The sequence below is a fragment of the Dreissena polymorpha genome, chromosome 5 (genome assembly GCF_020536995.1).
Source record: "Dreissena polymorpha isolate Duluth1 chromosome 5, UMN_Dpol_1.0, whole genome shotgun sequence".
Lineage (NCBI taxonomy): Eukaryota > Metazoa > Mollusca > Bivalvia > Myida > Dreissenidae > Dreissena > Dreissena polymorpha.
The window spans coordinates 101321043-101347756 of NC_068359.1; the positions used below are offsets into that span (position 1 = coordinate 101321043).

At 34.6% G+C, this 26714-nt stretch overlaps 1 protein-coding gene and 1 long non-coding RNA gene across 2 annotated transcripts in view; one reads left to right on the top strand and one right to left on the bottom strand.

The window, feature by feature from the left end:
- LOC127882163 (uncharacterized) overlaps positions 1-26238 on the top strand; it is a 61098-nt gene extending 34860 nt beyond the window's left edge. The window contains exon 6 of the mRNA XM_052430638.1: positions 24753-26238. Coding sequence (XP_052286598.1) covers positions 24753-25096 — 344 coding nt within the window. The 3' untranslated portion in view covers positions 25097-26238. The remainder of the gene's footprint in view (positions 1-24752) is intronic.
- LOC127882164 (uncharacterized) lies at positions 3231-7242 on the bottom strand. The gene is made up of 2 exons (XR_008050431.1): positions 7039-7242; positions 3231-4209 (listed from the first exon to the last, which is right to left on the bottom strand). It is a non-coding gene; the product is annotated as an uncharacterized LOC127882164 (long non-coding RNA).
- Positions 26239-26714: the final 476 nt, after the last annotated feature.

Below are 26714 nucleotides of genomic sequence, written 5' to 3' on the forward strand. Positions count from 1 at the left end.
GGTGTTAGGGTACAAATTGTAGTTAGCTTGCCTTCTGTTATCGTAGAAGAACTTACTGCCCAGCTTAACTTCATAGTCTTGATAGGTCCAAGGTAAGGATTTATTAAGATTTTAATATACCATCACCATTTTTGTTATATTCATGGATGCAGGTGTTAAGCACATTGGATCACACAATAAGTGGTTCTTGACTTAATTGTAATTTGTAACAATTAATTTGTTAAAAAAATGCAAATGCACAATTCACATGGCATTTATTAATTTAGTGTTTTTTCTTTAACGTTTTAGGTTTAAACTTTAGTTCTGATTTGTCATGGAAGTCTGCCTCCATTATCTATTGAACACAGACCAAACTCAGCTTGATTACGTTCAACTAATTTGTGGTGCAGTGACATTCCCAATTAATGGGATATTTATGCCCAATGTATTTTTACCATCTAACCTAGTTCAATTGTGTCCTCTCCTTCCAAAGACGTACAATAGCGACAGGGCTTTCATCGTGTACGAGAGTAAAAGGGACCACGGGACAGAGATTTTGTGTAATACATAAGTTCAAAGAGGAATCTGGTATTGGTCCCCTTTTCAATGTTTATTTAAGAAATAATATTTTTCTATCATGGTTTGTTGTCGAATAACCCACAGAAAGGAGTATAGATGCGTAGGAATCAAATCACGAGTGCGAAGCATCTATACTCGATTCGATTCTAACACGATTCTGATTGCTTGGTGCAAGCGTTTGGACGTGAACTATATTTTTCAATACTCCGCCCTTCTTAGTTCAAATTTCACTATTTAGTGACGTCATTGAATTAAAAAAAAAACACGTCGTTTTCATTAATAAATATTTTGCAAATGACGTCACTTTCATTGAAAACAACAACCGTTGAAACTAAATGACGTCACGTTTATTGATGCTACTGAAAAGCTGACATGCTATAAATGTTTTCTTAATTACGTTTCTTAACAAATAACATTCTTTGCATGCGTGGTAATGCCACTTTTCACCAAATATTTTCTTTATTTATTCGGAACTATTTTCGAAACATTAAGCTCCGCCCATAATTTATTGCAGAATAACCCACACTTGATTTTCTTCTTTGTCTATAGAAGACAAATCGCGTGCCTTGTTCGAATTTATAAAATAGACTGTTTGGCGGCATCTGTGTGATATATAGTTTAATTATATTTGATGGTTAGATTATAGAAATATATTTAAGGTCGATTCTGAAACAAGTTTTGGCAACTTAGTAGTCAAACTCGACACCGCATTCCTGATGGAATCCATCACCACGAGGGTCTCATTTCATTTTTGAGAAGAAACCAATGCTTTCCTGCAAAGTGGTAAGCATTAATCGCAGGTAGAAACTGGTACCGTTTATGTACGTTTTTGGTATGATGCGGCTGAGAATTGAACCCACAACCTCATGCACTCGACGCAAATGCTCTACAACATAGCTATTGAGGCAGTTTTAAACTGTTGTTTCTTTGTTATAAGCTTGATTCGTTAACAATATTAAATAATATAGACATGTATATTACCTTAAAATAACCTATATATTTTGACAGTTCGACACTATCACCAACATGACAATCGTTTTGACTGCCGGGCGAATAGGACGTGCGAATATCTACTGACGTGTCGATAAATCGGATAATTTGGATTACGATTGAATTTGGATTAACTATAAAATCTGTTAAGGTTAATATCATGTTAATATTAAAAAAGGGAAGATTACATATAATTTTGAGCTGTCTTTTGGAGTTAAATCCGGGAAAGTGTTAAAATCAGTAAAGTGCTTTTGTGAAAGTAATCACCAAATAATAATAGTAAGGAACGGATTTAATAAATCGGACTTAAAATAATTAATTAAATTATTTAACTTTAATAGATCTAACGTGTTTATGTTATTTAAACTAAAACAAAAAAATATATGACAGGTAATTACTAGGGTATCCAGATATCAGGTCATACTAAGTCTCTTAGTGTAATTGCTTCGAATTCTATAAATATTGTGTGGGATATCGAACCAAGAAGAAGGGCGCGTCTACGGGTAAGAAGTAAGTCTATACAAATTTTAGTAGGTTCTAACGAATAGAATCATCCATACCCCGCAAACTAGCTAAAGAAAGCAGATTAAGTATTCTATTCGGATGAAACATAATAATTTAAAGAATATCATAATTTTGGTAAGACTTTGGAGCCTAAAATCTATAAATTTAAGAAAGCGCAATCCAGACTACGAAAATTAGTTGAATAGGACCCTCTAATTACCTCCACATTCCATAGCCAGCCAAACAAGCGAAACAAGGGTTTTTCATCGCTCAATTAAGATCAATTTGGGCTAGAGACACCTGTGCAATTATCACTACTAGCGTATTCTCCAAAACAAGCTCTATGAACTATTAATATTAGGTTATTACGCAAGAAAAACGCGTCCTTAACAAAAACATAAATAATTAATAATAATCATAATATTAAAAAGGTATTAATAACAATCACCAACTCGCGCTCGCGGTAAATTCGAACATTAACAAATCGCGTTTTTTAACACTTCCAAACAAGTGTTTGCAGTATCAGAACAAAGAGCATTTAGGGACATATCTATTTCAATACGTATCAAACAGGGCCAATTAACAAATAACAGAATTAGACTCCAATCGGCAGTTAATTGCACTCTTTCGATTGTAATCAGTAATTCTACAAAAATGATGAGGAAAATCACCTTAACCGCCGCTAAGATCTCGGAAACGCCTTAATAAATCAAAGCGCCCTAGGCGCTGAAGGCCTGGGGCTAGATTTAGGGTGCTTGGTAAGAAGTGTAGTGACTAAACTGAAGTAAATGAGTTTTGGACAAAAATAAAGTAAATCCAATCATGAACCACAAAGTTAGAGCATGGTCCAGCCTTGTCAGTATGGACTAAACAGGCGAAATTGAGCAAGTATTGTAAGTTTGAAGAGGATATCTTTGATAGTCTTTGCGGAAATTGACATTACAGACAACTAAACAAACGCGGACGCCGTCTACCTTTGTTCTATAAGTCGAGCTAAAAAGGGAGATATTAATTAAGTTGTGTGACTGGTAGACTATTTTCAGTCAATATAATGACAATGATGGCATTTTGAAAGGTAAGTGCTAATGATAATGAAATGTTTGAAAATGGTTTTGAGATCAATCTGAAGGCAGGGCAAAGTTACCAATACCATCGTAATAAATGAACAAGTACATTAGTGCTGAGATCAATTTAATGAACACAATGTTTCAACAACCTGTAGAACATGGAAGATAATTGTTTTTAGCATCAAAGCTTAATATAACTTGACATAATGAACTAACTAATAATCTAGCTCTACAAAATGATTTTAAAATGTTTGGAACAAGAATGGTATCATGCAATTTTCGTTCTTTTGTGTGAGTATTAACATATGTACTGTAAATGTACAAGGGCTAAAAAACAAAGATAACTGCACAAAAAGTTTCAAATGGTTGGACAAAAAAAGGTTATATAAGTCTTTTTTATACAGGAAAGTCACCTAAAACATACCTAAGAAAAAACATTGAAAAGTGGTTGGGACGGAGATATTTATCTTAGCGGACAACATACCAATAAACAATGCATCGCTTGTCTGAGTAAAAGTCATAGAGGAATAACAGTGGATTACTTGAACGTAATAATGATTGGCAGACAAGCAAGTATAGATATAACAAGGGCTGTTTGTAAAACATGCATGCCCCCCATATGGGCTGTCCGTTGTAGTGGCAGCCATTGTGTGAATACGTTTTTTGTCACTGTTACCTTGACCTTTGACCTAGTTACCTAAAAATCAATAGGGGTCATCTGCGAGTCGCGATCAATGTACCTATGAAGTGTCATGATCCTGACAAAAGCGTTCTTGAGTTATCATTCGAAAATCATTTTACTATTTCGGGTCACCGTGACCTTGACCTTGTGACCTCAAAATCAATAGGGGTCATCTGGGAGTCATGATCAATCTACCTGTGAAGTTTCATGATCCTAGGCATATGCGTTCTTGAGTTATCATCCAAAAACCATTTTAGTATTTCGGGTGACCTTGACCTAGTGACCTCAAAATCAATAGGGGTCGTCTGCAAGTCATGATCAATCTACCCATGAAGTTTCATGATCCTAGGCATATGCATTCTTGAGTTATCATTCAAAAACCATTTTACTCTTTCGGGTCACCGTGACCTTTGACCTAGTGACCTCAAAATCAATAGGGTTATCTGCGAGTCATGATCTATGTACCTATGAAGTTTCATGATCCTAGGCCCAAGCGTTTTTGAGTTATCGTCTAAGACAACCACCTGGTGGACGGACGGACTGACCGACATGAGGAAAGCAATATACCCTCTCTTCTTCGAAGAGGGGAATAAAAATGCACGGAACACAATTAACATTAATGAACGTTTATGGTCCGAACATAGATAGTCGGAGAGGATTTCAATATTGTTTTTAACCCATTATTAGAGATAAAAGAAATGGAAATCTTTAAAGTACCTTGGGCTATTTCAGGTTGTATTTCATGCAGTTAAAGTTCAACTACAGAGTGATCAGTCATAAATCCTGGTTTTATGTTGCATGTGTCGATAATGTTGCAAATAGACTCGCATATTAAAAAAAATCTTACTCCAAAATATTGCTGGTTTTGTGTTTGAGTGGCAGGTGAATTTTCTTTCATTATGATTAACTGTATGCCATATGTTTATGAAATTGTAGTTTTCAATTATGCTATTCAAAATGTTCCTTTTTTTTATAAAAGTAAATAATAGCTTTTGAAAAATACACAATATGAAACACAAATATAACAGGTAATAACCAATACAATTTAAGATAACAAAGACGCAAATCCAAACACCTTATAGGAAATAATTAAAGGCAAGATACTTAACACAACAATAAGATGCACGTCATTTAAAACAAGAGGGCCGTTAGGCCCTAAGGCATAGTACTTCGAGCACGGGCACAGCATGTTGAACACAATGAAAACAATACAAAATACTGTGCAAACATTTTAAAACGTAGAAACAAACACAAAACTATACACTGACTAGTAGTTAATGGCAAAGACGTAACAAATCAAAGTCAAATGATAGAAGAAGCTTATTTTTCGAAACACTAAACGAAAGAAACTGCCACGACCAATGGCGGCCATGTTTTTTATTCAACTGGAACCATTTTCGAACTCATTTAAGATTTTATAGAGAAACATGTTGTGAGGATCTAAAAATGTGACTTCTAGAGTGTTATGAAGGTTTTACTGTAGCCATTTAAGGAAAAACTGCCACGCCACCTGGCAGCCATGTTTTTCAACCAATTAGTCCATATTCGAACTCGATCAAAATATCATTAGAACAAATGTTATGACTAAGTCATGAAGATTGGACAATAAATTTGACTTCTACAGTGTGAACAAGTTTTACTATAGCCTTAATAGGAAAACTGCCCCGCCCCCTGGCGGCCATGTTTTTCTTCCAACGGAATCATTTTTGAAATTGTCAAAGATTTTATTGGAACACATGTTCTGACCAAGTTTCATGATGATTGGACAAAAAATGTAACTTCTACAGTCTTAAACAAGGTTTTACAATAGCCATATTAGGAAAACTGCCACGCCCCTTGGCACCCAGGTTTTTCAACAATAAGAAGCATTTTCGAACTTGTCCAAGATATTAATGGGACACATGTTCTGACCAAGTTTCACGAAGATTGGACAATAAATATGACCTCTTAAGTGTTAACAAGGTAAATGTTGACGCTGCACGACAGACGACACACAAAAGGCAATCACAAAAGCTCACCATGAGCACGTTGTGCTCAGGTAAGCTAAAAAAAAAAAGAAACACACAAACTTGAAAATGAAGCCATAAAAGTCATTGAAGCACTTGAAAAACAGATGCATAAAAGAAACACAAATTATACCACCTCCATTGAAGATGGAAATTTTCACACACCAAAAAAATAATGGAAGAAATTTATCACACACACCTCAACGGCATATTAATTTGAGCATGGGCACAGCATGTTGAACACAATGAAAACAATACAAAATACTGTGCAAACATTTTAAAACGTAGTAGCAAACTCAAAACTATACACAGACTAGTAGTTAATGGCAAAGACATAACAAATAAAAGTCAAATTATAGGAGAAGCCTATTTTGCGGAAAACTATAAACGAAAGAATGTTGAAAAAAACAACCTGTTTAATATAACACATTATGCTTTAAAGGAAAAGATAACAATGATGTGAAGGATTACAAACTGAATATGAATATTGACAAGCTCGTTTAAAAATGCCAAATAACAAAAGTCCGGAATCTGATGGCATCACTATTGAGTGTTATAAAATATTTTGGAACAATATTTAAACACATTTAACATTTTCACTAAATTATTCATATAACAACGGAGGAGTAACCACTCAAAAAGCAAAGTGCTATTGATAATGAAATGTTTATAAATTGTACCGAGATCAATCTAAATAAAGGCAGGGCAGAGTTACCAATACCATCGAAAAAAATGAAAAGTATTTAGTGCTGAGATCAATTTAATGAATACAATGCATTAACAACTTGTAGAACATGGAAGTTGATGGTTTTAAACATCAAAGCTTAATATAACTTTGCATAATGAAGTATTAACTAACAAGGGCTGTTTGTAAAACATGCATCCCCCCCCATACGGGCTTTCCGTTGTAGTGGCATCCATTGTGTGAATACGATTTTTGTCACTGTGACCTTGACCTTTGACCTGAAAATCAATAGGGGTCATCTGCGGGTCACGATTAATGTACCTATGAAGTGTCATGATTCTAGGCAAAAGCGTTCTCGAGTTATCATACGAAAATCATTTTCCTATTTCGGGTGACCGTGACCTTGGACCTTGTGACCTCAAAATCAATAGGGGTCATCTGCAAGTCATGATCAATCTACCTTTCAAGTTTCATGATCCTAGGCCTACGCGTTTTTGAGTTATCATCCTAAACCATTTTACTATTTCGGGTCACCGTGACCTTGACCTTTGACCTAGTGACCTCAAAATCAATAGGGGTCATCTGCGAGTCATGATCAATGTACCTATGAAGTTTCATGATCCTAGGCCCAAGCGTTCTTGAGTTATCGTCTGACAACCACCTGGTGGACGGACCGACAGACCGACCGACATGAGCAAAGCAATATACCCCCTCTTCTTCGAAGGGGGGCATAAAAAAAACTCAGATGCACAACTTCACATAGTGAGCAATAATGCTAAAAAGATTCAAGACAGTGACTGTAGGTCTTTTCTTTCTTGAAGTGTCAAGACTGTAGGTCTTATACTTTAATAGATATGCGCAAACTTTTTTAAAGTATAATTTTACTAAGTTGAGAGCCATTACTCTGCTTTAAGATATTGAAAGCAAATGGAAAACCACAGGTGCACAAATTTACGTGTTAAGCAATAATCTTATTAAGTTTCAAGGGTGAAGGTCTTATACTTGTGTAGATATGCATATCACAAACTTTACTCAGACGCACAGAAGAACAGCAAACAGACGGACAAGGGTTTTTCTTTTGGGGGGGGGGGGCACAAAAATAGGCAACTTGTCATGGTGTTCTGCCCACCATAAGTGCATCTTAGCTAAATTATTTGAAAAATCCTTAAAGTATGCAGTCACAATATTTACTTACAGTAACTGAAGTTGTGTAGGTAGAATTGAAGCTGGTTTCAGTTGTGTACTTTGTTTGGTAAGTGTGTATTGTCAAATCAGTGATTTTGACGTAATCCCCAGTTCTGACGTCTTTGTTGGTGTTTCTCCACAAAGCCACTTTTACTCTGTCCACCGTTGCATCCTGTATGTAAATTGATCTCATCTTTGTCGGACTTTTCGACTTTCCTACCAGGATGTCACGCTCTTCTTCATCCTGTATAACATGATTACATACATATTGAGTTAATGGCAAAATGACAACAGCTGTCAGTAATGGTGTGCATGACTTGAAGGATATACAACATGCTGACCAATATTCCTGTTAAGTTGCATGTCTTTAGCTCAAGCATTTTGGAGGTTCACGCGACGCAGCATATTCGGACAGACACACCCACAGACAAGTTTCATTAAGAATGGACAATAAATGTAGCCACTAGAGTGTAAACAAGGTAAATGTTGACGCTGCATGATGCACGACAAACAAATGGCGATCACAATAGCTCACCATGAGTATGTTGTGCTCAGATGAGCTAAAAATGGAGTGTAAAAGGGTTAAGATTAGTCATTACGAGCTGTTTTAATGGAGAGTTAATTGTATAAGGCCTAACAAAAATTATGTTTATTTCCTGTTACCGATCGACCGTCAGAGTTTACCCGTGACTGCAATTCTTTTATAAAAAAATCGCGAGTGGACAACAACGATATTGTTTGACACTATTTGGTCCCTATGTAGATCTTAAAAGGCCTGAAGTTTAAACCACGCCGCTATCTTTGAAAATGGCCGTCTGCTCAAGCGTAGTGGCTTAACAAGAAGGCAGAGCTGCCATTATCTTCCACCATTTTGGAATTAAGGGTAGGGGAAAAAATCCAATGACAAGGCAGAGTCATGTTTATATCTAATACAACCAGACTTGTTTTAAAATGTTAATACATTTTAAACATTATTTCAAATTATTGTGATTTAATTTCCGGTAGTTTTTTTTATTATTTAATTATAAAAACCAATCGTTCCCTCGATGCGAAGCTTGACAGCTCTGCATTCATTTAAATGTAAATGTTTCTGTGTTTTATTAAATGAAATCGTAACCTCCAGTGTGAAACAGTACTTTATTATCACAAAAAGGTCAGTATGTGTTATATCTTGATTTGTTTTGTGCGGTAACCTCCAGTGTGAAACAGTACTTGATTATCACAAGATGGTCAGTATCTGTAATATCTGTAATATCTTGATTTGTTTTGTTTGTAACTTTCATTTAAATTATTTGAATCGTGTTGGTACAATATGAGTACGAACATCAAAAAATTCCGAACATTTTCGAACCAAATATAAAAAAATATCCAAACTTACTGACCCTCATTGTTTTAAGCGTGTAACCGGAAACATACATGTTTTTGTGTTTGGTGTAAGGTTAATGTGCTAGTTACAAATGCATAAAATCACCATCCAAAATATGGCAGATGACTATTTTGTAACCATGTTTGAACAGGTTTAACATGTTGGTGCATATTCCAGAAAACTTTTCAGCAGGTGCACGTTTCGTTGCTAAGAAAATGATAAACAAAATTCGTCCGCTATGTTTATTCATTTAGTCCATCAAAACGCGGGGTTTTTGGGGGCGGAAGCCCCCGATACCAAGGAAATCGGAAAGAAAGGATTTTACTTACTTCTCACCAAAATGATCAAGATACAAGAGGTTTTACGCCTTTGTACAGCTGATCAACCGTGTCTTTGATTGTCGCAGTCGGCAGTCCATCGAGCCAGTGTCAACTTCTTATAAAATTATAATCGAAAAGTGGACACTAGTCACACTCTTTTTACACATTTCGCCGTAATCCAATACATTCAAATTACACAACCAAAAACCCCAACCGTCGTCACGTTTGCAGACATTTAAAAGAAAAAGAATACAAAAATTGCTAACAGTTGTATGTTGTTTTGCGTTTCATTAAAAGTAAACCAATCAAATTCCACTAATTGGTCACGTGATTAGAAACGTAGAACATCGTCATCAAAATGGAATTTCATTCATAAAACGGAAGTGAGATTCTCGCATGAATATGCAAACAATAATAAAAACTATGCCGTATCCATTGCTTAGGAATTTTGCTTCAATAATATTTTTTACACGTTTTATGACACTGTCATGTTATATAGTGATGTTATGTATTCATAATGCGAGTAATTGAGAACTTCTTTGCAGGGACCTATTTGTTTGTATAGGTCCCTCTTCTTTGATTGCGTATGAATGACCGCCAAGTGGTAAATCGGACTTTTCCAAATTCATTCATTCGCGGTTGTTTTGGCAGCCAGCCAAGTCAGCTCACTTCAAAAAACGGTTTAACTACTTTGGCCTAGGGGCTTCGCCCCAGGCCAAAAATGGCACAAAAGGCAAAATCCAGCAAAAAAGCCCGCGTTGAAGATGTTTCAATTGATTCCCCTGAGGCAAACAAGTCATGTAATGGGGAGTTCTTATCTCCTCTGTGAAATATGTTTTTACTTATTAGTTTTAATGGTTTTCAGTGGTTTTGCCTTCATACGATTTACATTCTGTATTTTATTCTGTTCAGGAAGGAGATGAACGTATCTTCTAGAGACTTGAAGTGATATCTTGATAATAAACAGTTAACATAAAATAATACATGTTCAAAAGTGTTATGGAGTAATGTTCTTTAAATTCTTTGATTGACCAGTCTTGACAACCCAGAAAACTGTTCTGTTTAATAACCTGATGGTGCAAGTATTGCAGTGAAAGAAAAAAATCAAAGTAAACATTGAATAAAAATGTAATCACAAATTTTGACAATTCAACAAAGCGAACAACATTTCATGTTTATTACATGGTGTAGTGGTAATAAGATCTTGCAGCCGCCTTTCATAACCGGGGCTGTTGAGTATTTTCAATAAGTATTTTCAGATATTAAGATTTCATATGAAATAGAGTTCATGTATTTGTACAATTTAATATGTTTGTTGGTATAGTGAACCCCAAATGTTGTTGATGATAGTTTGTTAAGTGTCAATTGGTGCTTTTATGTGTTGGCATAGCAAGATTTTCAAATTAATTAATTGACAGATTAAACTTTTTGAATACTGCTGTACTTCTTTATGAAATTGCTACAGAATTACTACTCTTTAACATGCAAGATTTGTATGCTTATTAAATTGTAATGTAATTATTAATGTCGTGTTTATTTAGATATACTAAAGAAACCCATATACAGGGCTTTGTTTCCTTCTTTAGCAAGGGCCTTTTATAAGCCCTTCCCTCAAGACCCTTCCCCTAAGAAAATTTCTTTAAAATGATGCAATTTTCCCAAAATTTTAAGCTTACTTTGGGATATTTTTTCCCCTTTTTCAGTTCTGTCAATATTTTCCCCCAAATTGGAAAGCCAGGCCGTTTTCCCAAAATCAAGAAAAAAGCCATGGCATAATATTGGAAACTAAAGAAACTTTAATAGACCACAAACAAGCATCATTGGTTTATACTGTTATTTGTTGTGAAACCATTGTTTTATTAACATGCATAATTCGAGTTCATTTGCATCTAATCAATATCAGTAATTACAAAAAACATAAATATATGCCTCTGTTAATGCATACACTTTGTATTGATTATGCAACAATAAATATAAAATGATTTGTTTTTATAGTTCGTAAAGATAAAAAGTTTTCCATAAACACCACTGAATTAAGCAGAGTCTCAGTTTTTATCACTGCAGTTGCAATATTAAATTTGCTGCTTAAAACACCTTCTGTGTCGTTCCATGGTGTTCATGTTCTTCTTACACAGCTTGGAACATTAAAACTGGTTCAAATCTTTCAAGTTTGAAACACAACAAAAGAATACCACATTTTAACTTAAGTGCTGTTACTTTCTTTGTCTTTTATTTATACAAAAAGTGTGTACAAATAATTAAGCAAAAATATGAATCATGATATTAAAAAAAAGACAAGCGAATAGGAAGAAAATCTAACATTTGAACAAAACAAGTTTGGTAAAAAAGATAACAGATACAACTTCAACAGTGTGGTTTATTTAATAGGTTCAGTTTGAAATAAATTATTTTGAACAAAACACAATTAATTCAGTATTCCATCATGTAAAAATTAATTAATTTGATATATTATCAATACAGAATAAACCATATGTTCTAGAATCTTATAATAATGTGTTCATATTAATTGTTGGATGTTATTTTAGTATACACTTGCCTTGGGCGTTTATCACTTTCAAGCACACACAAAGTCTTGGTGAACAGAACCATCATCATGCTTATCTGCCATAACATATTTGAAGGATACGAAAATGGAATCTGAAACAAAACATGTATGTGTCAATTGTTGTCCTGAAAACTCAAAATCAGGTGAAAACCCACCTAAAGAAAATTACTTGAGTAATACAAAAATTTAATATAATTTCGGTAAAATATTACACAGTTTATGATACAAAACATTGTTGATACATACTTTATTCACCGAAGTTGACAATTTTCGTTATTGCACCAGAAGAATCAATGTTTACATTTAACCTGTAGTCATCAGTTTGTTACCCAGACATTTTATCTGGGATTAAAATGTCATGCCACAATGGTTCCCGGCCTGTAAGTGCAGCATTAGTTCCTGGCTAATACGAAAATAATTTTGTCGCTTCCACCGCGTATAGATTACAGACTTTACAACTGTGCAAATGTAAACTTGTAAAATTGCAAGATGTAAAGATACGCGTTGGCCAATCTAGACGTGTTTACATGCTCAAAGTGGAAATCGGCAGTTCGTTAAAGTTACTGTTGCCGATGTGTATTTTTAAGCATTCACCTTTGGAAAGAATCGTTAGAGTTGTGACAAAGTTTTGGTGCGTTGTGTTTGCGATTTGTGTACACATGTAAATGAATATTTGATATTGTGAACATTTTTTTTTAATTCAGTGTACAGTTTTAATTGGACAATTCACAAGATGAACTTTTAAGATGTATCCACCTTAAAAAAGTAACCTTTTTAAAAATTGAAACTTAAAATATCAAACCTTGTTTATTTGAACGGATATTATTTGACGTGTTTGTGTAATCTATAATTGCAACATGGAACATATCAGCTGAATACTCAACACGTGCAACATTTCTGGTGATAAATAATATTGGCGGTCTCTCCCTTCTGTAATATATGGAATCTCATATAACCTAATATGCCATTTAAAATTGTAAATTTTAACACTTATATGGGAAAAAGTCAATACATTCACTAGGCAGAATAAATCTGAAAAATGTTTGTTATAATAACAATGCAATTATGCATTGATTGGAATGCCATTGTCCAGCCCACACAATGAACATAATAACTGTATCTGAGCAGATACAAATAAAAAATGGTAATTGGTCTTTTTTGAAGATCTGTTACACAAGTAACAAAATCGTCACCAGTAAATAACAATTGTCAATTTAAAGATCAAAGCAAAAATCATAGTGCTTTTTTAAATTATCATTTATCAGTTTTGTTAAAACCTTTTATTAGTATTAATTTAAGATCGATAGCTAAAGTTAATTGAAACACTCTAGTAAGTTTCCTGGGCAAAACCAGTAATTGGCGTCTCAAGAGAAGATCTTGAAAACACCCGCAAAGTGAGAATTGAATTTTTTACCTCTTTATTGCCACTTCTAGATTGTCTCACTTTGTTTTAAGCAACTTCATTCACTCACTTCTAACATTCTAAAATGTATGGCTTAACACACTTTTAATGAACCACCTCTAGAAAAAAAAATAAGGAAAAGCTAAATAAGTAAACAAAGGCTATCTCCTCATTTTATAAATTATTATGCATAAGAATCATTGAAAATGACATTAAAGTACTTTAAAATTAAACAAATATTAAAGGTCTTTTTAATAACCAGTATACACAATTATCCTTGTAGCTATAGTTAATGGTAATTTTTTAGGCCGTCATATTTTACAGCCTGTGCCTTTTAAAGCAGGGCTTTCCACCCTTATATATACAGAGGCCGAAATTCGGCTACTTCCCAATTGAAAATAGGTCATTTTCTCCCAAAATTGATAGAGGAATTAAAAATAGTGTATTTTTTTTTGTTACTTAGACATATTGGGCATCTCCCAAATTGAAAGCAATGAGCTATAATATGATTTAGAATGCACCATAATGTGTCTTTTAATACTTCTGCACAATGAAAAAGACCCTGTTTCAAACACTTTTAAAAACACGGTCATCCCAAAAGGAGAAGTTATCGCGCATGAAATTCCCAATTTGAAAGGATAGGGCCTTATTCCAAATTCCTGATGAAAAGCCCTGCTTTTTGATTGGGACAAAAGTGGGATAAACCATGCAATTGTGTAAAAATAAATTATTTATACTATTACTAGGATCATTAATAATAGTATGCCAATAGTTTATAATTGAATGTTTAACAGCATTTTAAAATGTATGTTATAAAATGTTACAGAATCATATCCCTGTAAAATAAAATCAATAAAACAATTGTTAATTTTATTGGACAAGTTCTGCATCTTTTCGGGGAAATTGTGCTAAGATTTGTGGGAAAAAATGTTACTTTTTGCAATTGGGAAGCAGCCTGTTTGAGGTTTTAATGTTTGGCAAAAAGTCAGTGGTTAAAATTAATATATATTTTGTGAGAACTTTCTTGCTATACCAGCACTTGTTTGAGACTTTTTTAATTGGTATTTGTTTATAGCCAAACAAGATCACTTTAAATAACAAAAAAGGTCTAGGAATAGCCACTTTATATGAAACAAAAATTGCGACTATTTATTCTATGAGGATGTTAGACCAGAAAACTGATGAAATTTAATTTAAAGGACAATGCCTTGATTACCGAGACATAAGTTGAATTTTGAAACGTTTTGAAGGAAAACAAATAGTAAGACCGAAAGTCCATCGAGATAAAAAGGTCCCTTTAAGTTTAAAACAACGGCATCAGTGATTGATATTTTGTAATGTTGTTAACGACAAAACTTGCAGCCTTGATATAGAACAACCTTAACTATTAAAACATTTTCCATAAGCAAATAAGCATCTTTTCAAAACAAAGCCACTACTCAGTATTGCCAATAGATCCTTACAAACTTTAGCCTGCATGTTCACTTATCGCATTAAAAATCACTTTATAACACCTATCAATTTTAAGCCATTACATTTTCCATTTTATGATCTTTGTATAATTTGAGTCCTCAGTGTACACTTTTTCATTTGTTCTCGAAAGTCCCATGTATTCTTTCTTGTATTCAAACTCTTTTTCAATACATTCAAATTCTGATCATCTGTATGGAATAAAGAGTAGGTTTGTTACTGTATTGTGTTGGATTTGAAAGCCATCTATTAAAATCTTTTCTAAAAGTGTTCTTATCTCTTCTTGCTTCTATTCTGACCACCTCTTCTGCCTGTCTTAACTTAAAATGTATATTTATTGGAATGGTATTAGTAAGTATTTCCTATATTTATGTGCTGGTACTGCTTAAACATCCACTGGCTTTAAGCATTGCACTCCTTTGTACTGTACCAAAGTGTTGTGTTGCTTTGTCTGTAGCTGTGGCTAAAACTAAAGCACCATAATCCATAATTGGAAGAACTTAGACTTTATACAGCGTCATGAAGGTTGATTGACTGCATCCATGGTTGTTGTATACAAATTTATCCAGACTGTGAAAAGCATTGAATCCTTTTTGTAAGTAGTTTTTTTTCTTCAATATGCTTTTCAAAGTTTAGGACGCTATCTAAAGCTATCTAAAGTAATTCCTAATTTTTTTTTACCAGTTTCAGTTCATTTGAGTTGAAATTAAGTTTGTCTATGGCTTGAAGCTCCTTTCCTACCAATAAGACTTATGTTTTCTCTGGGGCTATGCTCATATATTCCATTTTTTGCACCATTGGTTAATTTTCTCCAAATCTGTATTTGTAGATTGTATGGCCTTGTTGATATCTGTATTAATGTGACTGTCGTAGAGACAAGTATTTTCTGCAAATTCTATGTGGTGGCACAGCACATTTGTAATACTGCCACTTAGTATATAGGTTGCAGAGAGTGGGTCTAAGAACAGAACCTTGTGGGATGCCTATTTTTGATGTCATTACTGGTGAATTAAAATCCTTGATCTTTAGGTAAAAACTTATATCTGTCATAAACTCTTTTAAATAAATCCACCGTCTTCCTTTAATAATGTTTTCTTGAGCTTTTTTAAACAGACCCGCCCTCCAAACTCTTTCAAAGCATGACTCGAAATCCATTGTCACTAATACGGTATTTTTCGATTTTCCCATGTTTTATTGTACATTGTTTATCATTTATAGAACTACATGTGTGCATGACCTATTTTTTCTGTACGCATATCGAGTATCCAGGTGAGCCTTGGTTTGATGATTTTTCCATGAACTTTCCAACAAAACTACCTAGGGAAATAGGTCTATATGATTTGGCTTCATTGTAGTTGTCCTTGTTTGGTTTAGGCAGCATAACTTTGGGGTCTAATGTAAAACTGTTCCGGCAGTTTACCTTGCTCCTAACATCTCTGAAATACAAACTGAAGTAACATGCACATCTGTTTACCTCCCTTAGTTATCATTGAATCCCAAATGTGTTCTTCTTGACTTGGAGCGCTTAGTTTATTCATATCCTTAATTTCCTTTTGTACTTCTTTTATTGTTATATCACTTTCCTCCTTAATTTCTGTTGGTGTTTGTGTTAAAGTTTGCCATTCTGTTTTCTTCTTTTTGTTCGACATCTTGTTCCACTTTTTCATACCACTTTGTTTATTGATCTGTCAACTGCCAACTTGTCTTGACCATAGAGAATTTTCAACTCTTTGCATATATCTTTATTATCTACTGCCAAATAATTATTATTTCTTAGTATTGTTTGAATCACTGGTTTAGTGTAATTATTTCTTGTTTTGTTTATAACATACCAAAATTTGTCTGGTTGTTTTGTATCTAATTCTTTTGATACATTGCCTAAGTACACCTGTCCCGATTTTTCTACAGCATGTACAAACTATTCTCTACATTGAGTAAGTTTCATTTGATTACTGGATCTGATCTGATCAAAGTTCGATTTGCACTTTTTGAATTTCTTTCGTTACTCTGTCAGTTCCTTTGTCCAGTACCTTTAGCTATGTTATTTTTTTTTCAATATTTCTTCAGCAACATTTGTTATGGTTTCCACTAAAGAGTTGTAAATGATGTTCACATCTGTATCTGTTGTGAATTTTTCAATCCACTGTTGAATATTTTCATGGCACCAATGTTTCCATTTTAACCAATCAGTGTTCTTAAGGTGCCATCTTGACTCTGCTTCCCAGCTTTCCTTCTCTCCAAATGTAAACACTATAAGTGTATGGTCTGAGATAGGCCTCATCTTGCACTTTCCAATTTTTGATTGTGTCAACTAATGTGTTAGAAATAATAGTTAAATCGATAATGTTATCCTTTCTGGTGCATGTTTTGTCACAGTAAGTTTTTTTCCTTGTAAGTATTCATTTAAACGGCATCCTAGTTTATCCTAGTTTATTATTGTTCTTATCTTGTCAATACTTGTGATGTGCATTAAAGTCCCCTTTAATAACATCAAAGGTTTACCAGTCCTTTCAATATCTTTTATTGTACTGAACAGTTTTCTCATCATGTCACCATTCTTTGACGGAATGTATGTAGATCCTATTATAAAACTGTGATTTTCTGCATAAATTTCGCACCACACTGCCTCGATGTCACATGACCTTAAATCTGTTCTTTGAAAAACTTTGAATCTTTTGTCAATCATGAGTCCCACAACAGCTCCTTGATAAATTCTTCTTTCAATAGTAAAACAAGTGCCATTTTTTTTATATTTACTTTTATATCTTTACTTGTATGTAACATTTCTGATAATGCACACATTTTAATTGATTCTGATTTCATTCCTGCAATAAAACTAAATGAGATATTTATTGACCAAACATTTGCTTGAGCTCTTTTCATGTTGTAAATCAGATATCTTTTTGTAAATGTAACCAATAATGAAAATGATAATATAAAATAAAAGATTTACACAACAAATAAAAAAAGTAAATAATATACAAATAAATTATTTCAATGATCTTTAAATGTCTGTTACTAAGTTTTCGTCTCCAGCTAAGGTACAGTGTGCACTCCATGTGACTTGCTGGGTGGTTTCCTGAGCATTTAGCACACTTTATCTTCTTGATGTTAAACTTCCCCTCGTGAGATTCTGCACACTGTTCACATATTGAATTATTTATGCATTTTCTTGATATTTGTGCCAGTTTGTTGTGTTTGGGTAAACAAACAAAGTGAAACGCATATAATTACAGTGGCTACTTTATTATCATTCAATGATAGAAGCGATCAATGCCTAACAATTAACTAACACATATAAGAGGTCAACATGCAGTTATGAAGAACATGGGGCGGGGCGTTGCTACGCTTCGTTTACAAGTAGGCATGGCGTAGCGGCATTATCTAAATACACAACACTAGGGGCGTAGCTAGCATTTTTTAAAGCTGTATGCCCGGTTATGAAACATAAAAAGGGGGGTTCCGGGGGTCCTCCCCCTGACACTTTTTAATCTTATAACGCCTGTGGTGAGATTAAAAGCATATCAAGACAAATAATAAGATAAGAAAATATAAGACTTTGGTCTGTGCTTCTTTGATAGTTTTACTGTTTAATCTCAATGTCAGAGAACTATATTTTGTTTTCGTCTGTATTTGGCGTGTTAATTTTTCAACTTGCAAAGCTATATCCTCTTCTGTTGCTGTTGTTGGTACGTTCTTGAAAACACAGATAGGTTTTGGCACAATATTATGAGCTTCTTTTCTCTGCGTTGAATGCCCGCATAGTCTATTTATAAGAAGATTTTGTATTTGTATCCATCCTTCAACCATCAGCATCCCATTTTTGTTTTCGCTGACGTGAACAAGATTTGTTACACACCACTTATCACGTACGTTATCTTTGTTACACTGTCGGCGCTTTAAATTGACTTTGTTAAATTAGGCTTCGGATAATTTTCAGGATAAATATTGATCAGTCGTATGGCACAAAATAAAGCAACTGATTATTTGTTATTGGTGACGGTGAAGTTTGAAAACTGAACTATGTAAGACCTGTCACTCATTGGTCGTAAGTGTGTTACTCACTGTCTTAATTAACTTTAACGACCCATTTGCCACAAGGCATTGGAACTTTGCTACGAAATAGTTTTTTTTACACATTTGTCTATCAAAATATAAAACAATATTCATACGTATTCGTAGTTAGCCGGTAATATTAATCTTTAGAAGTTATTTTTCCGTAACATTAATGCGGAAACTCTAAACGTGGGCTATTGTACAATACGCGCTGGGCGTGGTTCTATACTCCTAAGGCACGGTTTTAAACATGACTGGCACAGAAAGCACATTCCCTCTCCGATCTTATTCCGATTCTTATGAATGTAATAAGTATTTAACATAAATGTAGATTTGTTTGAAAATACGGCATAATGTGGTTCCCCGTTAAATGATCAAAATCGTATACAACAATCCAACGACACGGTTTCCCCTGCACAAAAGTCAATATCTGTAAGTAAAAACGTAATAGCTGGAAATTGCAGCTATAATTCAAAATTCGTCGTAGCTTTCACGAGTCTAAAAAAATACGAGAGGAATACTAGGGCAGACATTATGAACCCTCAGGCTCGGAAGGACTTGATGTAATTCGAAATTCTCTAACACACAATGAGCACGTCTGCTAATCGCAATAGATGGTAAATTCTCTCGGCTATTACCGACAAAATCGACTGGAGTGTTCCTTGGGTTTGCGATGGTGTCGAGTTTAAATAACATGTAATAAACGACTTTGCCTTATTAAAATTCATGTTGTATTTCATGTTAGTATGCCAGTTTCCAGCCATTCGATGTACCTGTCCCCCCGAAACTCGATAGTTATTTAACAATCTTAAGGTTTTTGGTGCAATCGACATTCAATAAATGGATAAAGACCAAATATGACAATGTATTTATAAAATTAATAATTATTTTTCAGGCTTGTTTTTAATTCAAACACTCGGGCATAACAATTAGTGCCTATTAAGCAAAGTTCCACCACGTTCTCGGATTTAATGTCCAAATATTAGTATTTAATAGGTAAATATATGCAATTCACGCGACATTACACATCCTCCGTTAACTTATTGTGAAGAACAAAAACACACCAAAATTGGATAACACTGGGTGGATAAATAAATAGCTGGAAATACAGCCACCGTTATAATTCATAATTCGTAAGTACGTCTAGCAAGTTAATAAGGTTGGAGATCTGATGCTGACTCCGGGTCCTTACATAATGCAGTCTTATGCGTGAAATGGATCATAACCTGTGATAAATAAACACGCACACTCACAAACACATAAACGCGCACACTCATACCCCCCCCCCCCACCCCCACACACACATACCCACCCACCCCCCCCCCCCACACACACACACCATACGTACACACATACACACATAAAAAGAGAAAACAGATAAGAACATCAAATTAACATAGACATTTATATATACACTAATGATATAAGAATACCTAGCAGAATCCAATGCGCACGTTTATAGAGACCGAGGTTTAGTTTAAATACTATGGTATTATGTATCTCCTAGAAAATGTCTTAAAGCGAAAGTTAAAGTAAAAACATTACTTAGCGCACATATGTGATTAGCAAATGTATGGCATTTTGACACACGACCAACCAGATACAAATCAAACGTGTTGCCACCCATAGAAGACTGTTATAGTGAAACGTATACAGTCATAGAGAGATCAAAGAAGTTCCTCATGGGAATATCATATGTGTCATACACTTCATATAATATTTGCTTTAGTTTGCACAATAAGACTATAACGTATACATGTACATAAAGACAACAGTATACGTAGTGGACAATCAAATACGCATACAGATATTTGCTTTATTTGCAATACAGTATGAGGTCGCATTAAAAACAACCCATAAAACTGGACATGTTTCTAATCATTGGCAGCATCATCGCAGTCTTAATGTAGCAATTTGCAAATTGAGACGGCAATACCAAGGTTACAAAAATACTTCTGAGATGTTTCAGAGCCCAACTTTAATATGTTCACACATTGATCAAAGGCACTGATCTGGATGTAGCGTTTAAAGTCTTCAGTCTCACAACTCTCAAGTATAAATGTGCACAATTTCTCACGTTCGGCTTTAATAGCAGTACATTAACACAACTTGTGAATAATCAGGCTTCCCGTTCTGAGGTTACAAAGTCTGCAGAACTCTCAAGTATAAGTGTCCATAATTTCCCACGTTCGGCTTTAATAGCAATACAATAACACAACTTGTGGATAATCAGGCTTCCCGTTCTGAGGTTACAAAGTCTGCATATCTGCATGAGCTGATTTGATATTAATAAGTCGATGTCATTTATTAGGGGTTTGTACAAAGCTAAGAGTTTCTTATTGTCCTTTACGATTAACCATACAGGAGAGTAACCGTTAGTTTCTATTACATGCGCCGCTACGCCGCATGGGTCTTTAGCTTTTAAACGTTTTACCATGTCTTTGTTGATACGCGTCACGATATTGCGTTCAATTATTTGCTTCCACTGTCCTTTGGAAGGGAATGTTTCGTGTTCAACATATGAATGTAGATAGTTGGTAAGATTGTATCTTTGTAACATTTTGTACACATCAGGAATAAAGACGAAACATTGACGGTCTATATCAAGGAATCGTATAAGTCTGGTGTTGAATTGATCTTTTGCAAGATAGTGTGGAATTATTCTGCAAATTTGTCCTATTAATTTGAGTTTTTGACACTCGAGTACGTAAACTATTGGTATAGCATTTATTGTTATTAGACAGAAATCCGTAGACATGCATTTCTGGTATCCTTGCATGTGTTTTAAACAAGTTTTGAGTAATTTGCAATTTCAATTGGTCACTTAATGAATTGTTATTCCAAAGCTCACTGTCGTAGATAGCCTTAGGTTACACTATTGAATTGAATATCGTACTCACAGTGATAGGGCTTAGTCGATTAGGTCCCATACCTTTAGCGCATACGCTTATATACGTCCCTCGGAGCTCCAAACATGCTTCTTAAATGTAGTTGCCTGTTGACAAGCATGAGTTACATTCAATGCCAAGATGAATGTAACTTTCATTTACAGGCATAGTTTCTGTTCCGAGGCAAAATTCCTTTTGAGTGATCAAATTATTACTTTTTGGCGTAACTGGTGCAAATTCTGAGCATATTGTCAAGTCCAGCTCGTGAGTATGACACCAGAACCATATCATCGGCAACAGTTGGTGCGGACATTTTTTTGTCATATAGGCACACTTTTATTCCCACTTTTTTCCAGCTCAGAAATGAGACCGTTGATATATACGAGGTTGAATAATGGCGAGCTCTTTCCGCACTGGCGGGTTCCCTGTCGTACCGGAAATAGCCCTGACAGCAGTCCCTGGTAACGAACGCGGCTTGTAACATTCTGATACACATCACGAAAAGCCAATAACGAGTTAGCGTCGATAGCTGGCGTATGGGCGTCACCACCGGAAGTGAGAGAGGACAATTTGTAAAATAAGCCATCATGCCATACCCTGTCAAACGCTTGGTGTGCATCCCAAAAAACACATGTACACAGGTGATGAGTGCTGCCTAGAGTAATTTAGGCTTCCCGTAGAGAAAAACTTGTCATGATGCATCCAAGTCCGTCTTGGAACCCTCCTTGTAACCTCTTAAGGAGGTCAGTATATTTTCTTTGCAACGGTCAAGCAAGACCATCTCGTACACTTTTAGCAAGGTCGAATATAGTGTAATGGCCCGATGGTTGCTCGGTTCATTTCGCCTTTTTCGTCCACCCTTATGAAAAGTAATCATGTCACCTTCTTTCATTCTATCGGGGATAGGTCCCCGGATCGTAAAATAACAGTATATAACTGAGATAAGGGGTAAGCGATTATGTGTTTACCATATAGTAAGTGTTCATGAGTGATTTCGGGACCACATGCTTTCCCCTTCAGTAAAGTCTTAATACAATCGGCCACCAATACGGGATATACGGTGACGTCTTGATTGGAAAACATGTTTCAAAAACTTCCTGTTTGGCATTGTGCTCCCATTCAGCATCAAAGTAGGTAAGTTGGGTGGAGTGTATAAATCTGTGAAATACTTGGCCCACTGGTCAACTATATCTTTGCGGCTTCTATACGTCGTTCCGTAAAATTTTATACCGCCGCCAAAATTGGCTCCGGATTCATGTTTCCTGGAATTAACCGTTTTCCAGAAACTCACAGTATCATGCATAGAATCATGTTCTATCTTATTGTCAAGTTCGGCCGTGTAGCGATCCGCGCATTGTCGAATAACCCTCCTGACATTAGTCTCATCTTCCTTTTATTGACGAACTGAGCTCCTCTCGGTCTTCCAGCTCTTTGCCTGGCATCACGTGACCCTGCCATTTGACTGTGGAGGGCGGTAAGGGCATCCGTCCATCCAGAAAGGCTTCAAATGTCCTCTGAATCGCCTAGTTGGGAAACAGTCATTTGCACAAGTATTCGTCACTTCACACAGCCTGTAGTATAACTGGTCGGCCGTAAGATTTTGTACTGTATCAATCTGTAAAGCTTCATCTAGAGATTCACAATACTTAATTACATGATAATAATATCCGAAATATTAATTTAAAGTGTGTATAAGAAACTACTGTATTTTAATGCGAATTAAGCAAGGAAACAACCTTTTTATTATTTCATTTTTTTATAAATTTTATTTTATGCAAAAAAAATGATGTTTGAATGTTTCTAGTGTTTTCTACACTTTCACCTTATTATACGATTATAATATTTTATTAAATTTAGTTTCCAGTGAGCCATTTATTTGATATTAAATGTTTAAAAAAAATCGGCTAAATCATCTATTGAAGCTTGTTAAATTACAGCGCTACCATTGTTTAGAGGATTTATTTTCCAATTTATCATCAGTGTTAAGCGGAAGTTCATATACACTTAATTCATAAATATTTTCACAACTGACTACTCCACACCCGCTAAAAGTGTTCCCTATAACAACTTTTTATAAATATTAGGTTATTTAAACATTCAATACATACTAAAAAAAAACTTGTATACTTTATAACTTGCGATATTTCCCTTCAAGTAGGGTTAGTTTCGAAGGCCGTATTACTACTTCGTAGGGTTGACGGATGTGTTTACTAATGTCTGTATGTTCATAGGTGTAGCTGAAAATTAAGAAAGATATATTTTAATTTGTTGAAGAACTAACATTAAATATCGATTTTAATGACAATGGTGATCATATCAGAATCAAGAATAACGGAAGCTTGACCGCGTTCAGCAATTTCTCATTGTCGAAGTATCTTGTCTGTAATCAACTTATCTCATGAATAGTGCATTGAACGGTATTTAAACACATATAAGGCTGTAAACGTTGTTTTGTCCCAAAAGTCAAGCCCGCACGTATGAAAACTTTTGCCGAAATACATAATTGGAATACTCAGAATTGACACGCAAAACGATATATTTTATTGTACATAGATATAATTGTTACTTAAAAACTACAATTTATAGAGTCGTTAAAAAATCTGTTGAGCGTATTTTGTTCATGATTTTGTGACAACATTTTGAAATTACGTCAATTGTTGTCTATATGTAGAATTATTATAATAACTATGCTTTTCCCGACGCATATGTGTAATGTTACTTTCAGAGTGTATTACGTTAGAAGGGTTCAAGCGCATTTTAACCTGAATAAACATAAACCAGTTATTACATTCTAAATTGCATAAATGTGTAATTGGAAATCGAATCAAATGAATTGGAATATGTAAAGTCGTGATTAATAAAGTCAATATTCCATACTTAACGAAATGCTAGTGTGTATAACGTGCATTATAACGTCGACTAATACATTCAGCAAATGCATAAACCACATTAAATTGTAACGTTCTACTTCAATTATAAACACATTTTTATATTGCATTACTTTCAGTGTACAAGTGCGCAGTAAGTCCCGATGGATCACGACTCTATGTAACCAGTCACGATCACAGCAAGCTCTTCACCCTGTCTACGGATGGGACTGTCCTGTCATCCTTGGAGGATCCTACACTTCGAGGTCCTACAGGTGTACACGTGTCAGAGACAAGACAGCTGTTTGTATGTGGGTGGGGATCTCACAACGTAGTTCAGGTGGATGGTAAGGGAGGAGTGGTGACGCTGGCTTCCAAGGAGGATGGTCTGGATAGACCAGAGTCTGTATACTACAGTGCGAGTAGTGGCAGTTTGATTGTTGGACAGAGCAGTGACAATATCTTAGTTTTTAACTCAAAATGAGTTAAGTTTTAAAAATATTTGCCATACAATAACTTAAACTATGTATATTATATATCTATTTTCGTAAGCGTAATTCTCTAATTTTAACACAAAATTCATATTTAAAATGGACCTTTTAAAATCATTTTGTAAACATCTTTTAGCCAAATTATAATGCTGCCTGTTTGAAATTAATTTGCTTATGAACTCGTTTTATATCATATTGTAATATTTTGGCTCTATATCGTCACAAGGAGGATGGTCTGTATTATCCAGAATCTGTATACTACAGTGCTCGTACTGGAAGGCTGACTGTTGGACAGCACAGTGACAACATCATAATGTTGCACTTAGAATGAGTTAATTTTTTCAAAATATTTTCCATGAAATAACTTTAACCATGTATATTGAATGTCTTTATACATACGCGTTATTCTATGATTTTAACAATATTCTTATTTAAATTTGACATTTTAAAATCGTTATGTAATAATCCTTTAGCCAAATTATGATGCTGCCTGTTTGCAATGTATTTGCTTGTGAACACGTATTATATCGTATTGCAATATTTTGGCACTATATCTTCATAAGCTCATTAGGTAAAATCTTTCGCATTGTATCTTAATACATATATGTCTAAATAATATCTTAAATAAATGTGTTTACAAGGTATACAAATTATTTGTTGAATCATTTTATTTCGAACATATATATTACGACCATATGGCACATGTTTTGTGTGAATGCGAAGTGTTGTCCTCGTTTAGACACAGTTACTTCGACCAGATAGACACAGCATTCGGAAATTCAGTTAAACATCAACTCGAATCCATGAACAGCATAGACATGAGCTTGAGAGTTGTCGGGGCTCCAATAGAACCCATACTCGGAGTAGGAAAAAACAATGTATTTCTGCAACTGTCATACACTTTCATTGTAAACTGTATACATATTGCTTGTAAAATATGTCTATGTTAAACATCTTGTAACAAGTCCTTAATTTTGAAAAAAGTATTCATGGACTTGAAAAAAAACGCACTGTGTATCTATCATACACTTCAATTGTATCACATGCAGATGTATATTTATAATGCACTTATATCATAATTTGTAGATAACTGTTATTATAACATGCTCAAAATCTCCATTATGGGGAAATAAAGAATTTGATTGATTTGTTCTGTGGGTGCTTTTGGTCAAAGAGCATGTCCGTGCGTAATTGCATATAATTATGTTATCGGTGATCCTTCAACGGTTGGATTTATTATAACACGTATTACGGAAAGTGTATGTTGATCTAGATTAAGTTTGTTCGCATACATTTTAAGAGGGACATCACAGAACATAAATGCTCAGTAAGCGGCATTTAAGCTCCTTTTCGCGTCATTTTCCTATAATTAGATATTTAATTGATTCATAAGTGGTTTGACATATGTTTTACATATAAAAAAATACACTCAACAGAAATAACACTACTAACAACTTACACTTCAGAAGTAGTCAACTAAAAAGATGTAAATTACTTGTAACTAACATCATATTGGTGTCCATATGTTTGTTGCGGACGAAGTTGCCGATTGGTAGCGTGATTTTATTATATGCAGAACGCATTTACTAACATCCCCCTCACCAATGTCGA